The sequence below is a fragment of the Oncorhynchus gorbuscha genome, linkage group LG01, assembly GCF_021184085.1.
Source record: "Oncorhynchus gorbuscha isolate QuinsamMale2020 ecotype Even-year linkage group LG01, OgorEven_v1.0, whole genome shotgun sequence".
NCBI classification, from domain to species: Eukaryota; Metazoa; Chordata; class Actinopteri; order Salmoniformes; family Salmonidae; genus Oncorhynchus; species Oncorhynchus gorbuscha.
In genome coordinates this window covers 63,277,514-63,295,523 of record NC_060173.1, presented here as the reverse complement: position 1 = coordinate 63,295,523, position 18,010 = coordinate 63,277,514, and the positions used below count along the sequence as shown (strand labels likewise).

Genomic DNA, 18,010 nt, shown 5'->3' with positions numbered 1-18,010 from the left:
TGGTGTGTTTGGACCATGATAATTTGTTGGTGATGTGGACACCAAGGACTGCTTTAGTTTTTGCTTGTATGCAGGATAATGTTATGAGTTATGGTCCGATTTGCCAAATGGAGGGCGAGGGAGAGCTTTGTACGCGTCTGTGTGTGGAGTAAAGGTGGTCTAGAGGTTTTTTCCCTCAGGTTGCACATTTAACATGCTGGTAGAAAATAGGTCAAACGGATTTAAGTGTCCCTGCATTAAAGTCCCTGGCCACTATGAACGCCGCCTCTGGATGAGCATTTTCTTGTTTGCTTATGGCCTTATACAGCTCATTGAGTGCTGTCTTAGTGCCAGCATTGGTTTGAGGTGGTAAATAGACAGCTACGAAAGATATAGGTGAAAACTCTCTTGATAAATAGTGTGGAGTACCACTTTTCATGAGATAAGAAACATTGAGACTTCCTTAATATTCAATTTTGTGCACCAGCTGTTATTTACAAATAGACACAGACCACCACCCCTAGTCTTACCGGAGGCAGCTGTTCTATCTTGCCGATGCACTGAAAACCCAGCCAGCTGTATGTTATCATTCAGCCACGGCTTGGTGAAACATAAGATATTACAGTTTTTAATGTCCCATTGGTAAGATTGTCTTGATCGGTGCTCAAACATTTTGTTATCCAATGATTGCACGTTGGCTAATAGGACTGATGGTACAGGGGGATTACTCACTCGCCGTTGGATCCTTACATGGCACCTTGAGCTATCTCCGTCTCTTCTTCATGCAAATGAATGGGATTTGGGCCTTGTCGGGTGTCTGAAGTAAATACTTTGCGTCCGACTCGTTAAAGAAAAAGTCTTTGTCCAGTACAAGGTAAGCAATCACTGTCCTGATATCCAGAAGCTCTTTCCAGTCATAAGGGATGGTGGCAGAAAAAATATGTATAAAATAAGTTACAAATAATGCGAAAAAACAAATAATACACATAATAGCACAATTTATTATGAACCCGTAAACGACAGCCTTCTCCTCCGGCGCCATCATATGCATTTTGAGTGTAAAGTAGTGCATTATACAGGGAAAGGTGGTATTTTCTGTCAAAATGAGTGGACAATATAATGAATATATGCACATGGAAAGTCCACAAGAGCATGGTACAATGTTTTCAATTCTAGTCAAGGTAGTGCACTATTTAGGGCAGCGTTCTCCAACCTTGTTACTGGAAAGCTACAGTCCTGTAGGTTTTCGCTCCAACCCTAATCTAGCAGACATGATTCTAATAATTATCTGGTTGATAAGCTGAATCAGGTAACTTACAACTGGGGTTGGAGAGAAATCATACAGGTGGGTAGCTCTCCAGGAAAAGGGTTAGAGACCCCTGATATAGGAAATAGGGAATTTGTAGGTGCTGCAAATTAGTCCGAGCCAGGAGGTGCTGCTGGTTTTGTGTTCTACCTGATAATTAATTGCACTGACCTGCTGTCCCAGGTCTAAATCAGTCCTTTATTAGTGGGGAAGAAAACATATTTGCCGTGGAACTGGCTTTGAGGTCCAGTTTTTAATTTGCCTGGAATAGGGTGTAATTTCCTATGCAACACTTTTACACTGAATATGCTCTCTCTCCTCACCTGTGTGTATGACAGGGGTCATGGAACGCATGGCGCAAATTAGTCTGAGTCATCGAGGAACCTGTATTGGTTGATGGGATTAGCCAAAGTGATTAATTATCCTGAGGTGAATTACTTCATGAATGTGTATTGTGTGACTTAAAGAAGTTATGACACAAGTTATTGAAGTCTTTGTTTATGTAAAACTGTTGTTTAGGATGTTATATGTCCATGAGAAATTACATATTTATGGTAGAACTGTGTTATAAGGCTGTCATAGTGGAACATTCCTACTTGAAGGGAGTTCCTAGAAAGAGTACTAGGTGCTAAGTTGATTTTGCCTGAGGGAGAGCAGTCGAGGCAGGTAATATTTTCTGTACGAAGTTTATGGGCCAATTAGTCCAGCACCTGTTAATATTGTAAATAAAAGCCTCTAAGAGAGGTAAGCACCAGAACATCCTGTCTCCTCAATGTCTGATCCGCCGCTTCTTCTTCACACAGGTCTCAATGACTATGATGAGTCCTCAGCAGATGCAGCAGCTTCTGTCCCCGGGTCAACTCCAGGCTCTGCTCCAGCAATGGCAGCACGCTATCCCGCTCCAGCAGGTACAGCACAATCCAATCCAAATTACTATACTATACCACAAAGGTCTTCAACCCTTTCTTGCCCAGGGACCACCGCCCAGGCAATTTGGCGACCCAGGGACCCCCATCATATGTTTTTTTTCCACGTCTTATTGTCCGGTGAATGGTAATGGCAAAGACAAGTAATCAACATTTTAAACTGAATATATTTGGTTTTCATTATTTTGACCTCCCCACACTATAATTGGAAGAAGTGTAAAGTCTAACAGCCTGTTGCTAGAAAGGTAACTCGGGCTGTGACGATTATGGAATTTGGGGAAACGATTAATTGTCATGCAAATGCCCACAATTATTGTCATACTTGTCATTTTTGTTGAAAACAGTTTTGAGCTTGTAATGCATCTTTGAAAATGTGCTAATTAGACACTCCTGTCCCATAAACCAATAGTTTTGAACGCTTACAACTTTTGGAAATGAAACTTCTCCTCCCAACTGAGCCACTCTGCTTGTAAAATGAATACCAACTTCACCCACTTGAAAAAATGAAATTGGGTAAACTATATCTACTTGATTATAAAGTTGAATCCACCTGTCTCCTAAACGAATGTATTAATATCAGCCCTAACACATCTTCACTAATAGCAGCTGTTTAACTTGTTAAGCAAGGTTAGTATTTTTATTTGTATTTACTATAGGCAGCTAGTCTTCCTGGGGTCCGGCAAAATTAAGGTAGTTACTTATACAATTTTAAAAACATTATAATATATTCATAACAGATTTCACAACACACTAAGTGTGTGCCCTCTGGCCTCTACTTGAGGATTTAATTCCTATGCTGTTTGTAACTACCCTGGTTAGCAATGTGTATGTCCAACTGAAGAGTTTTTGCCAAAACGCTATACACTGAGTGCACAAAACATTATAAACCCCTGCTCCTTCCGTGACATAGACTAACCAGGTGAATCCAGGTGAAAGCTAGTCAGTGTATATGATGGGGAGGAGACAGGTCAATAAAGAAGGTTTTTTAAGCCTTGAGACAATTGAGACATGGATTATGTTTGCCATTCAGAGGGTGAATGGGCAATACTAAAGATTTAAGTGCATTTGAACATGGTATGGTAGGTGATAGGCACACCGGTTTGTGTCAAGAACTGCAACACTGCTGGGTTTTGCGACACTCAGTTTCCCTGTGTCTATCAAGAATTGTCCACCACCCAAAGGATATCCAGCCAACTTGACACAACAGTGGGAAGCATTGGAGTCAACATGGGCCAGCATCCCAGTGGAACACTTTTGACACCTTGTAGAATCCATGCCCCGATGAATGGAGGCTGTTCTGAGGGCAAAAGGGGGTACAGCTCAATATTAGGAAGGTATTCCTAATGTTGTGTACACTCAATGTATATAAATTTTCGGAAATGTTGGTAAAATGAGCTTTTATTGTTTAAAGAACTTATGAAAGAGATTGGTGTGTTTTTTAAGTATCAAATCACGGCATGGGGTTGTTCAATGAAATATATATTTGTTTGAAATCTATCACTTGATGGTTAAATTTCAGAGAGACAAATGTTTTAGAAAAACACTATATATCTGCCTCACTCTCAGAGAAATACATAGTTCTGCTGGGTTTTACACAGTCAAATGTATACAAACCATCAGACTGCTGAACATGCTCTGGTGCTCCACACATTAGCACACATGCACTCATTCATACATATACATTGATGCTGCACACACATCACAACTGCTGCTAACAGACTCTTATTATCATGCTCAGTTTATGCACTGCCCCCTATTCCCCCTTTCTCCAATACACATGTAAATATTGGACTATAAATGGTGCCTTCCTGTATTATACTTATGCTAAAATGTTTATTCTATTCTACTAAGCCATTTACTTTTTGTTCGTATTCTTATATTTTATTATTTCTTATTGTTGTGGCATTGTTGAGAGGTAACCTACAAGTAAAGTAGGTGTTGCAGTACTTGGAACTTGTCTCGCATAATCTATCCAAGTAAAATGTTATAGTTATTTAGTGTGTGTTTCTATGCTGATGGACAATGTAGCCAAGATGTGGTGTCTATATATGAGTTCAGAGTCACTCGGACTACAGCACCTGCTTCAAACTCCAAGTGACACAACTTCTATGGATGTGTGAATATGAGCACTGTAAACATAGACGCTGAACCCTTAGCATGTCTCACTCACTCTCTCACTCAGCTCTCTAGGCAGCAGCTAGTGTTCCAGCAGATCCTCCAGCAGGAGCTGTTCAAAGTGCAAAGACCAGACCTGGCCTCCCACACCTTGTTTCCAGGTAAATCCTCTCTACTCTAGTTAACTCCTTGGTTTACTTAGTGCAGGGGTTCCCCAAACTTTTTTTGTCCGTGACCATATCTTGATATTTAAGAAAAAATTGAGACCACACCAAAAAATGTTAATGAAATCAACAGCCAACCTTTTTATTTGGGGCTATGAGAGTCTATAACAAATCAGTCTGACAGTACTTTCAATCAGAAGAAAGTATGGTTTGAAGGGTAACGTTTTACTTTGACCTCATAGCCATAACGCATTCAATACAAATCTATTAGCATTTCATTAACATGCTATAACAGATCCCAACTGCATTATTAAAGGTTCATGAAATATTTCCAAAGCATATCTATTGCGTATTCATGTCATGCTATGCAAGAGCTCATATTTAGGTATCTTGATACATGTAGTGTCATCATTATGGCTGTTCTCAAAAGTTTTTTTTATTTATTATGTTGATACCAGCCCCATTTCCCCCACTGGCCAGTTTACCACTACTACTACTACTCCTCGAAGTCAATTGTGGATGAAGATCCGCACAAGGTTACATCTTCAGGACAAATTTTACAGATCAAATCACAAAGTTCAGGATCATATCAAAACTCTTTCGTAAGTCATTACCAGCCCTCCTCCTCATCACAAATTACTTGGTCATACTAGTCTAAAGTAAAATCTATTTTCCCATTCATAAAGCATTTATAAACATTACTCACATATCAAAAAGAATATGGACACAACACAGAATGTTAATAAAATATGAACTTTTCCTTACAATTTTCCAGATTGAGGACTTCACCAAAGACTCCTAACTACTATTGACATTTTGGGGGTTGATTTTCTTACAGCTAGCTAAGCCCCTGGCACAATGTCAACACTTGTTTTAACTTTGTCAATAAACATTACAAAATGTAATACAACTCATGAGGCATTTAGTTAGTGATGTTTTTTCACTATCCCCATTGTGCATTTGCACATTGTGACAGTTATTTAAAACGGGACAAATTAAGGGACTGGTATGGTAGAAACACACATTTGAGAACAGCAATTATGATGACACTACACTATCATTGAAATAATGCAGCTATTAGGATGCCTAAATATGAGGTCTTTCATAGCATGACATGAATGCACTATGCTATGGATATATTTCATTAACCTATAATAATACGTTTCGGACCTGTTAGTAGATGTTCATGAAAATCTTATAGATGTGTAATGCATGCGTTTTTGATGTAGTCAAAGTAAAAAATAATTTACTCAGAATATCATCCGGCATTTGTGTATGAAATTCTGTGTAGATATGAACACAATCATTGTTTTCAATGATGATGTTTTCTTTCCCCCAATCTGATTTGGTGCTGTCCACTCTGTTCTAGCATTATAGAGGGAAACAGCATATATTCCCGAGAGTCCAAGCTTTCAGGAAAGGGGTCATAATAGTGTATAGCTCCAGCTTCAAAAGTTAGAGCCACATTTGTCATCTAGTGGATATCGGAGGTTACTCACGGTACCCGAGTTCGATGAACCATGCAGCCCATTTACATTTTTTTCCAGAGTTTCTTTCACGGCCCCATTTTCAAATCAGGTGACCCAAAATATTCTCATCAATCATACTCTTATATCTGCCCTTACTTTCACAGCTCAGAAAGACTCAAGTAAAGCTATACCCCTACCTGCACATACTCTCTCCCTGAAGCTATAACCTTTAACCCCAGTGTTGCAAGGTAATATTGTACATGTATGTCTATGTGTTTCAGCTGGCTTGAGTACTATTGAGCTCCAGCAGATATGGAAGGAGCTAACCAACAGCACAATGGAAGATAAAAGCACAAAGGATAGCTGTCCAGACCGTATCATCACTCTGTCCCCTACTGAACCCGTAACCACAGCCAAAGCATCAATGTCAAACACCCACAACTTCCCTACCAATGGCCAATCTCTTAGTTCCAGCCCAAGAGAAGGGTAAAGCCTTCTCCATAACACTTTACAATAAAGGTATATGGATTAGAATCCTTAGGGCACATGTGTCAAGCATAGGCCAGCTGGCCAAATCCGGCCCATAACACATTTCTCTCCGGCCTGCGCAATTATATGGGTTGTCAATTAATTTTGGCCATTTACCATATAGCCAGCAATAGTCTCCTCAAAAATCACAGCAAGCCGATGTGCTGCACGCCAAATGGCAGTACATTGCCACACACACATGCCAGCAATCCAGTGCACTGTGTCATATCATCACTAATGGCACTGACAAAATCTTCTACCAGACCGAAGTTTAAAGGTGTTGTAGGGTAAGTGTCCATGCCAAATTTCGATTCCAACAGTAGCCTACAGCAAATATAATCTTGGTTGTCAAAAAGTTAGAAGATACAGTATAGGACTAACAGTAAAGGACTAAATTACTATACTACTAAAGGACAATAGGACACCCAAGTGAGTATAAATGAGTCAACAGTTGAGTCATTGACTTTATGACATCACAGCCTGATGTGCTCACATCTGTGAATTCAACATCAATTGTGCTGCGTTCACGTGTCCTGTTTACATCGAGTAGTGGTGCAGTCCACATGCCACAGTCCTAGCTAGGCTACTAAAATGTTGCACTCCGGCTTTGGTTTTTAAAGCATGACAATGAATAACCAAAAAACTAAACCTGCAACAAAACACCATGCAACGAAGAAATATCTAGGCCTATTACAGCAACATTTGAGCAGTAACCTAAGCTGGCTAGTCAACGACAATACATTTTGAGTGCACCATACAGAAATGCTGCAGTCAACCACACCAGTGATCAATGCAGTGCAATTTTTTTTCTTAATGTTACACTAACCTAGCAACATTTGTTATTTGGAGTTAAATACTTTTAGGGTTGCAGCACTTTATGCAAGTATAGCAGCAAAGGCTGGACTAATAGTATTGATATTATTTTATTAAAATATGTTAAAATTGTAATCTCGCCATCACGGTTGACAACTCCATTGTGTCCTCCTCCCAGAGCGCTAAGAACCTTGGCGTGATCCTGGACAACACCCTGTCGTTCTCAACTAACATCAAGGCGGTGGCCCGTTCCTGTAGGTTCATGCTCTACAACATCCGCAGAGTACGACCCTGCCTCACACAGGAAGCGGCGCAGGTCCTAATCCAGGCACTTATCATCTCCCGTCTGGATTACTGCAACTCGCTGTTGGCTGGGCTCCCTGCCTGTGCCATTAAACCCCTACAACTCATCCAGAACGCCGCAGCCCGTCTAGTGTTCAACCTTCCCAAGTTCTCTCACGTCACCCCGCTCCTCCGCTCTCTCCACTGGCTTCCAGTTGAAGCTCGCATCCGCTACAAGACCATGGTGCTTGCCTACGGAGCTGTGAGGGGAACGGCACCTCAGTACCTCAGTACGAACATTTTACTATGTTCCATCTGACTGTGCAATCCACTGTCTCACTTAATAAACTTGATCTCCACTATAAAAAGCATCTATGTAACGGCGTTCTTCGTTTGTAGAAAGAGAGTCGGACCGAAATGCAGCGTGGTGGTTACTCATGTCTTCAATGAAGAAAAACGGAACGATTACATGAAATAACTAATAAATAAAAAAATTAAAAAACGGAACGTGAAACCTATTACAGCCTATCTGGTGAACACTACACAGAGACAGGAACAATCACCCACGAAATACAAAGTGAAACCCAGGCTACCTAAATACGGTTCCCAATCAGAGACAACGAGAATCACCTGACTCTGATTGAGAACCGCCTCAGCAGCCAAGCCTGTGCAACACCCCTACTCAGCCGCAATCCCAAATACTACAAACCCCAATACGAAATACAACTAAATAAACCCATGTCACACCCTGACCTGTCCAAATAATTAACGAAAACACAAAATACTAAGACCAAGGCGTGACAATCTAGACATTATCTCACATTTCTTTTAGACTATTTAGTTTTCATGATCATCCTATTGTCAGGCTGTGGGTAACTGGTGGTGAATGGAATCAGGCGCAGGAGAGCAGAGATGAGTGTACAAGGTGATTTATTCTACGAAAAGTCCCAGTATAAAACAAATACTAAAGGTGCGTGAAAATACCGGTCACCCGTAAATAACGGACGTAATAACGAACCTGGCAAACAATACCAGCCAACAAGTAAAGCATCGACCAAGCACCTTGCGCACCTGGGACACATGCTCGGCACGTGTAGCGGAGTATATCAGAATGTTGTCGATATACACCACTACACCCTGCACGTGCAGGTCCCGGAAAATCTCCTCTACAAAGGCCTGGAAGACTGATGGAGCATTCATCAACCCGTACGGCATGATGAGGTATTCATAGTACACCCCTGCCTTAGGGTAAAGTAGTACCACTTTCTCTGTGCAGCCTACTGAAAGAATACATTGAAAACGGTCTGTTTTTAAACATCAATTAAACTGTTAGCCACAGACAGCTTCACTTCCCCAAGTCGTTTGTTCCCAATTTTGGTAAGAGTCCCACTGGGACAACTTATTTTGTTTGTAAAGTTTATAGTAAAGCATTGTAGCAGCTTGTTCAAAATCAAAAACAAGGTGATTTTCATTTTTATTTTAACCCCTCCCTCTTTGTTCCTCAGACTGTAAAATAACACTTTTTTTTCTGTATTTTTTTTATATGATGGTGATGCTCTTCTGTATGTGTAACCCTTAAACCTTCCTACTCTACCTACAGCTTGCTGGATGTGGATCAAACAATCACACACTCACTCTATGGATATGGTGTGTGTATTTGGCCGGGCTGTGAGACTGTTTGTGAAAACGTCAGCCAGTTTATCAAGTAAGTTTTCCTATGGAGAGTGTATGTATAGTGTATAAAGCAGTTTCTGCGTGTGTGTATCACCCCAGTAACTCATGTGAGCGTTCTCAGGCACCTAAGTATTGAGCACATGCTGGATGAAAGGAGCACAGCCCAGTGCAGAGTCCAGATGCAGGTGGTGCAGCAGTTAGACCTCCAGGTAGGTGTGTGTGTGTGTGTGTGTGTGTGTGTGTGTGTGTGTGTGTGTGTGTGTGTGTGTGTGTGTGTGTGTGTGTGTGTGTGTGTGTGTGTGTGTGTGTGTGTGTGTGTGTGTGTGTGTGTGTGTGTGTGTGTGTGTGTGTGTGTGTGTGTGTGTGTGTGTGTGTGTGTGTGTGTGTGTGAGAGAGACTGTGGTGACGGCGTACCTCAGCTCAAACTACTTTGGGGTTTCTTCACCTCTTCTTGCTCCCTCCATCCCTTGGTACCTCTCTCTCTTTCCTCCCCCTCTCTCTCTCTCTCTCTCCTCTTCTTGCACTCTCTCCTCCTCCTCTCTCCTCGATCCGCCTCTCCTCTATCAGCTCTCTAAAGAACAGGAGCGTCTCCAAGCTATGATGGCCCACTTACAACTGGCCACTTTGCAACCACAGTCCCCTTCCAAACCTGTAAGTATACAGACAGACCACACCTACAGTGTCTCACAGAAAATGACCTATTCAGTCAACATGTATAACGTGCTTTGAAGAATGATGAGTTGTGAACAACAGATTCTAAATAGTATGGTTCTTTAGAAATAATGCCATACCATAAAAGTTCCAACAGAAATCCAAGTGTAAGTGTAGGTGACACTACACATGAGCATGAGCAGGCAAATTATATTTCTGGAGTCCTTTGGTATATTGCTCTAGCTATAGTATGCGTCCCAAATAAAATAAAATAAAATGTTATTGGTCACATACACATGCTTAGCAGATGTTAATGTGAGTGTAGCGAAATGCATGTGCTTTTAGTTCCGACCATGCAGTAATATCTGACAAGTAATCTAACAATTTCACAACAACTACCTTATACATACACAGTGTAAAGGAATGAATAAGAATATGTACAAATAAATATATGGATGAGCGATGGCCGAACGGCATAGGCAAGATCCAGTAGATGGTATAGAGTACAGTATATACATTTGAGATGAGTAATGTAGGGTATGTAAACATTATATAAAGTGGCATTGTTTAAAGTGACTAGTGATACATTTATTACATCCAATTTTTTATTCTTAAAGTGGCTAGAGATTTGAGTCAGTGTGTTGGCAGCAGCCACTCAATGTAGTGATGTTCTGTTTAACAGTCTGATGGCCTTGAGATAGAAGCTGTTTTTCAGTCTCTCTGTCCCAGCTTTGATGCACCTGTACTGACCTTGACTTCTGGATGATAGAGGGGGGAACAGGCAGTGGCTCGGGTGGTTGTTGTCCTTGATGATCTTTTTAGCCTTCCTGTGACTTCGGGTGATTTAGGTGTCCTGGAGTGCAGGTAGTTTGCCCCCGGTGATGCGTTGTGCAGACCTCACTACCCTCTGGAGAGCCTTGCGGTTGTGGGCGGAGCAGTTGCAGTACCAGGCGGAGATACAGCCTGACAGGATGCTCTCGATTGTGCATCTCCAAATTTCTTCAGCCTCCTGATGTTGAAGAGGCACTGTTGCGCCTTCACTACGCTGTCCGTGTGGGTGGACCATTTCAGTTTGTCCATGATGTGTACACAGAGGAACTTAAACTGTCCACCTTCTCCACTACTGTCTCGTCGATGTGGACAGGGGGGTGCTCGCTCTGCTGTTTCCTGAAGTCCACGATCATCTCCTTTATTTTGTTGACGTTGAGTGTGAGGTTATTTTCCTGACAGCACACCACACATTAAGAACACCTGCTCTTTCCATGACAGGCTGACCAGACCTCACTCAACAGTTTCCAGGGTGTATCAGGAATAGTCCACCACCCAAAGGACATCCAACCAACTTGACACCTGTGGGAAGCATTGGAGTCAACATGGACCAGCTGCCTTGTGGAACGCTTTTGACACCTTGTAGAGTCCATGCCCCAAAAAATTGAGAATGTTCTGAGGGCAAAAGTGGGTGTTTTAGATTAACTGTCTTCAAAGTATTGACTCGGGACAGCGGGTTTGATATGAAAGCTTCTTTTAGTAATAATCCTTGTTCACGTTACGATTAACAACTTTAGATTCTACAGAGAATGCAAACAAGATGTCAGCGGAAAGTCAGCTTAATCAACTTTGCACATGCACATAACTGGCGCGTTATCTCTCTCATTCCTGTCGCAAGGCATTCTGGAACATGCAGTCAAAAGCGTAATTCAATACTAACCAATACAATTACATATGTAAATAACTGTATAGAAATATCTTTAGATACAGCTCAATTAATTAACTTAAACATTAACTCTGTAACACATTAAAGTTACAACAGGGTGCAACTCAATAATAGGAAGGTGTTCCTAATGTTTTGTACACTCAGTTGATATGAGTCCAGATCGATAATAAGTGAGGTTATATATGATTTTAAAAAGGTGCAGCATGGGATGTGTGTGTGTGTGTGTGTGTGTGTGTGTGTGTGTGTGTGTGTGTGTGTGTGTGTGTGTGTGTGTGTGTGTGTGTGTGTGTGTGTGTGTGTGTGTGTGTGTGTGTGTGTGTGTGTGTGTGTGTGTGTGTGTGTGTGTGTGTGTGTGTGTGTGTGTGTGTGTGTATGAAAATCTAAGGTGACTTTTGACCTCTCCCAACCCCATCAATAATGTTTTCGAATGGACTCAATAGGTTACCCACATTCAATTAGTATTGCTTTTTCATGAGATTAGTGTCCTTCATTACATTTCTTTATTAGGATTTCACAGCGAAAGTAGAGGCCATGAGTATCTTGGTCAAAAATAATGTCACTGATTGGCCTATAGCTGGTGTAGTTATAAGCAGTCTCACTTAAAACCTCATATCCGCTGCCCCATTTGACGTAGAGACGTGAAACGTTGTATGTGGGTGTCTTTACTCATGCTGAACCAATTTGGCCATAAGGTCCGAGAGGATACATTTTCCTCCATATTGGACATTTTGGAAAACATTTGAAAAAAATACTTTCATTTATCCATTAGTCCAATTAACACAGGTATGGTAGATCTCATAACTTAGTTTGAAAAAATATAAGGGATTGGTTCAGAGATGGCTGTTATTGATATATCAGGAAATTTGATTTTACATGTCACGTTAAATTCTTTGCTAATCCAATCGATAATGGTCTATCAACTTGAAACTTTTTCTGGTAATCAAAGACATGATGAACGATGTTAAGTTTGGCATTGATATCATACAAAATAAGGTAACTAAAAAAGTGCTCCTTTGAAAATAACATTGATGCATTCAATGATGTCCACACTATACCAGTAGATGCACATATACTAATACTTCTTCTCACAAGCCATAGGACGAAATGACACCAAATTTGAAATGTAAGCCCATCAGTGGAGGTTCCTCAGAGGAGGAAGGGGAGGACCATTCTCAGTGAATTTATTTAAAAATTGTAAAAAGTTAAACTTTTTAGATAAAACTATACTAAATGTATTAATGTCACCCAATAATTGGTTAAAACACACTGTTGTGTAATCAGCCTCAACAGCACTCTGTAGGGTAGCACCATGGTGTAGCTGGAGGACACCTAGCTTCCGTCCTCTGGGTACATTGACTTCAGTACAAAACCTATGAGGTTCATGGTTCTAACCCCCTTCCACAGAATTACACAGTAATTATGACAACTTCCGGAGGATGTCTGCCAAACTATCAGAGCTCTTGCTGCATGAACTGACACGTTGTCCACCCAATCAAAGGATCAGATAAGGATCAGAAAACAGTTTACTGAGTATACACTGCAACGTTAATGCATGTTTGTAGCGGGTTTACTTTGACGTTAATTTAGCTAAAATGGTGACAACTACAGTGCACTCAAAGTATTCAGAACCCTTGACGGCCTTACTTAAAATGAATTCAATTGTTCCCCACCCCCTCATCAATCTACACACAATACCTCTTAATGACAAACAAAAACAGTTTAAGAAATGTTTGGAAATAATAAACTGAAAAATCACATTTACATAAGTATTCAGACCCTTTACTCAGTACTTTGTTGAAGCACCTTCGGCAGCGATTTCTCTTCTCAAACTCTGTCAGGTTGGATGGGGAGTGTCACTGCACAGCTATTTTCAGGTTTCTCCAGAGATGTTCGATCAGGCTCAAGTCCGGGCTCTGGCTGGGCCTCTCAAGGTCTTTCAGAGACTTTTCCTGAAGCCACTTCTGTATTGTCTTGGCTGTATGCTTAGGGTCATTGTCCTCTTGGAAGGTGAACCTTTGCCCGAATCTGAGGTCCTGAGCGCCCTGGAGCAGGTTTTCATCAAGGATCTCTCTACTTTGCTCCGTTCATATTTTGCTTGAACCTGACTAGTCTTCCAGTCCCTGCTGCTGAAAAACATGACACTACTACAACCATGCTTCACTGTAGGAATGGTGCCAGGTTTCCTCCAGACATGACACTGGGCAGTCAAGCCAAAGAGTGCAATCTTGGTTTCAGCAGACCAGAGAATCCTGTTTCTCATGGTCTAAGAGTCCTTCAGGTGCCTTTTGGCAAACTCCAAGCAGGCTGTCATGTGCCATTTACTGACGAGTGCCTTCCGTCTCTCCACTCTACCATAAGGCCTGATTGGTGGAGTGTTGCAGAGGTGGTCCTTCTGTAGCTCAGTTGGTAGAGCATGGCGCTTGTAACGCCAGGGTAGTGGGTTCGATTCCCGGGACCACCCATACGTAGAATGTATGCACACATGACTGTAAGTCGCTTCGGATAAAAGCGTCTGCTAAATGGCATTTATTATTATGGTTGTCCTTCTGGATGGTTATCCCATCTCCTTTGGTTATCTCATTTTTGGTACCCTTCCCCAGATCTGTACCTTGACACAATCCTGTCTCAGAGCTCTACGGGCAATTCCTTTGACCTCATGGTTTGATTTTTGCTCTGACATGCACTGTCAGATATGGAACCTTATATAGACAGGTGTGTGCCTTTAACACAGGTGGACTCCAATCAAGTTGTAGAAACATCTCAAGGATGGTCAATGGAAACAGGATGTACCTGAGCTCAATTTCGTGTCTCAGAGCAAAGGGTCTTAATACTTATGTAAATAAGGTATTTATTTTTTCTAGAAATTTCTCAATTTCAAAAAACCTGTTTCCACTTTCATTATGGGGCATTGTGTGTAGATGGATGGGATTTTTTAAAAATCCATTACAGAATAAGGCTGTAACCTATCACAATGTGGGAAAATGTCAAGGGGCCTGAATAATTTCTGAATGCACTGTATGTAGGTTGTGTGTAGCAGTTATGATATGGTTTGGCTTGTAAAGGTTTTTTGCCTAGTCACATGCAGCTGATGTGTTGTACATTGAAGTCCACAAACAAAGGGGAGAGAGCATAGACGCAAGAAGGAATACATCGTTTATGCTATAAAAGTAAACTGTGTTTACAGATGATCAGTGGTGTATTTATTCCGCTGATTCTGGTGAAAAACATTTCTTAAACGGATGCAAATGGGACAAAACGGAGGTTTCCATTTGTCCAATAAACACTCTTGTTTGCAACTGTTGGACTAACAATTACACACAAGATCAGCTAGATGCAGACAAGAGTGTGCAATGTAGTATTGAGTCAATATTGTCTGTCCATGTGTCACCAAAAAAATATATCTTGATCTGTGTGCACCTACAATGTAAACTTTCATTCATAGGCTAGGTTGTAGCAACCTCGTGATGGGTATAGGGAAAATTAGAGTATCATGTTGAAGCCTAAACCTATCGATTTTACACACTGGGTGAATGGAATTTGCATGACAGTCATCCAATATGCTATAATATAAATAATGCCATGCTCAGGAGAAAATAAAATCACCTTCCCTCATCAACTTCTTCAGGATAGGGGGCAGCATTTTCACTTTTTGGATTAATAGCATGCCCAATTTCAACTTCCTGCTTATTCATCCCCAGAATATAAGATATGCATATTATTAGTAGTGTAGCGACCCGCACAGACAGTGTGTTATGTGTTAGGCTAGTAGGTGGTTGTGTTGTACTTACCAGTACCCAGTGTTCGCGGGGTCCGACATGCCAATCAACCTGCTATCTGCCAATCACGGGAATGCCTGGAATGTTCTGATGCCGGGCATCCTGGCGGTTGGCAGAGTGGCGTGGAGGGGGGTTGGGCAGGGGGATGGAGCATTGGAAGTTAAGACCAGGTTTAGCCTTTGTTCTCTCTCTTACGTCTGGCCTTCACAAGAGAAGGTCATGGTTGGCTTGTGGGGTATCTTTAGTTTATTTGGCGTGGGCTACGGCCAAACAGTAGCCTGTGTAAAGTTGGGTTAATAAACCGTCAATTCGTAAACTCAACCCTCTGTCTGGACAATTGTTCCTTTATGATCTAGTCAGGTCATTACAGTAGATAATATTAGTAGATCATAATTAGTAGAAAACACTCCGAAGTTTCTAAAACTGTTCATGTCTGTGAGTATAACAGAACTTATGTAGCAGGCAAAACCCAGAGGACAAACCATTCAGATTTTTTGTTTTTGAGGTCAATGAGGTTTCATTGGGAAACTAGATTTCTAAGGCTCTTGTTCTCAATTCCTACCACTTCCACTGGATGTCACCAGTCTTTAGAAATTGGTTGAGGTTATTCCTTTGTGTAATGAAGACATACGGCCATCTTGAATGAGTGTCATTTGAAATGTACTTTTTGAGAGAGGCGCATGACTGGAAAAGTAGCGTCAGTTTGTTGTCTTCCTGTATTGAACACAGATAGTCCCGTCTTCAATTTGATCGATTATTAACGTTTAACTTCTTACGTCGAGCCATCCCGGATCCAGGATCGTGACTACAGCCTCAATTCCATTAGCATAACGCAACGTTAACTATTCATGAACATCGCAAATGAAATGAAATAAATATGCTAGCTCTCAAGCTTAGCCTTTTGTTAACAACACTGTCATCTCAGATTTTCAAAAATATGCTTCTCAACCATAGCAAAACAAGCATTTGTGTAACAGCATTGATAGTTAGCATAGCATTTAGCGTTAGCATTCAGCAGGCAACATTTTCACAAAAACCAGAAAACCATTCAAATAAAATAATTTACCTTTGAAGAACTTCGGATGTTTTCAATGAGGAGACTCTCAGTTAGATAGCAAATGTTCCGTTTTTCCTGAAAGATTATTTGTGCAGGAGAAATCGGTCCATTTTCTGCGTCATGTTTGGCTACCAAAAAAAAATGAAAATGGATTCATCCAAACGCCAAACTTTCATCCACATTAACTCCATAACATCGACTGAAACATGGTAAACGTTGTTTAGAATCAATCCTCAAGGTGTTTTTCTCATATCTCTTCATGATATATCATTCCTGGAAGTCTCCCCTCTGTCTCAATCACATGGATGAAGGCGAGCAGCTTGGAGATTACGCAACAATTTCAACAAAGGACACCGGGCGGACACATGGTAAATGTAGTCTCTTATGGCCAATCTTCCAATGATATGCCTACAAATACGTCACAATGCTGCAGACAACTTGGAGAAATGATAGAAATGGCAGGCTCATTCATGGCGCTTTCACAGCCATATAAGGAGACAATGAAAAACAGAGCGTCAAAAATCCTGCTCATTTCATCTTGGTTTCACCTGTATAGCATCAGTTCTGGGGCACTCACAGATAATATCTTTGCAGTTTTGGAAACGAGCGTTTTCTTTCCAAAGCTGTCAATTATATGCATAGTCGAGCATCTTTTTGTGACAAAATATTGAGCTTAAAACGGGCACATTTTTTTAATCCAATAATGAAATAGCGCCCTCGTAGCTTCAAAAGGTTAAAATACCTAAAGTTGTAGTACAAAAGTAGTTTGAAATGTTTTGGCAAAGTTTATACAGGTAACGTTTGAGATATTTTGTAGTGACTTTGCGCAAATTGGAAGGTGTTTTTTTCTGGATCAAACGCTCCAAATAAATGGACATTTTGGATATATATCGACTGAATTCATCAAACTAAACAACCATTGTGATGTTTATGGGACATATTGGAGTGCCAACGAAAGAAGCTCATCAAAGGTAAGACATGATTTATATTTTATTTCTACGTTTTGTGTTGTGCCTGCAGGGTTGAAAAATGCTACTCTTTGTTTTATGTTGTGCTATCCACAGATAATAGCATCTTATGTCTTTTTTAAATCTGACATGTTGGCTGGATTCACAACAAGTGTAGCTTTAATTTGGTATCTTACATGTGTGATTGAATGAAAGTTTGATTTTTATGGTATATTTTTTTTAAATTTGGCGCTCTGCATTTTCCCTGGCTATTGGCCAAGTGGGACGCGACTGTCCCGCCTATCCCAGAGAGGCTAAACGGCATGAAGCCTATAGAACACTTCTTAAAAATGTTATAGGGATAGGCATCCCGTCTAAGGGATAGTTGTAAATCATGCAGCACCTTGTGTCGCAATCGCAGATTTTAGAGAAACAACGGAATTCATCAAACTAAACTAATATTTGTGATGTTTATGGGACATATTGGAGTGCCAATATGTCATACAAGTGTACATATAAGTGTCTTATATCAGCTGAAAGCTTAAATTATTGTTACTCTTGGAACTACACAACTACACTAATTAGCATAGCGCCATGGTCAAACAATAT

The 18,010-nt window shown here is 40.8% G+C and overlaps 1 protein-coding gene across 1 annotated transcript in view; it reads left to right on the top strand.

Annotated features, from left to right (window-relative positions):
• The first annotated feature begins 2,094 nt into the window (after positions 1–2,094).
• Positions 2,095–18,010, top strand: part of LOC124045755 (forkhead box protein P2-like) — a 28,986-nt gene continuing 13,070 nt past the window's right edge. Inside the window, exons 1-7 of the mRNA XM_046365380.1 lie at positions 2,095–2,193; positions 4,394–4,487; positions 6,241–6,445; positions 8,732–8,803; positions 9,183–9,287; positions 9,378–9,465; positions 9,824–9,907. Of these exons, the coding sequence (XP_046221336.1) occupies positions 2,095–2,193; positions 4,394–4,487; positions 6,241–6,445; positions 8,732–8,803; positions 9,183–9,287; positions 9,378–9,465; positions 9,824–9,907 (747 nt within the window). The remainder of the gene's footprint in view (positions 2,194–4,393; positions 4,488–6,240; positions 6,446–8,731; positions 8,804–9,182; positions 9,288–9,377; positions 9,466–9,823; positions 9,908–18,010) is intronic.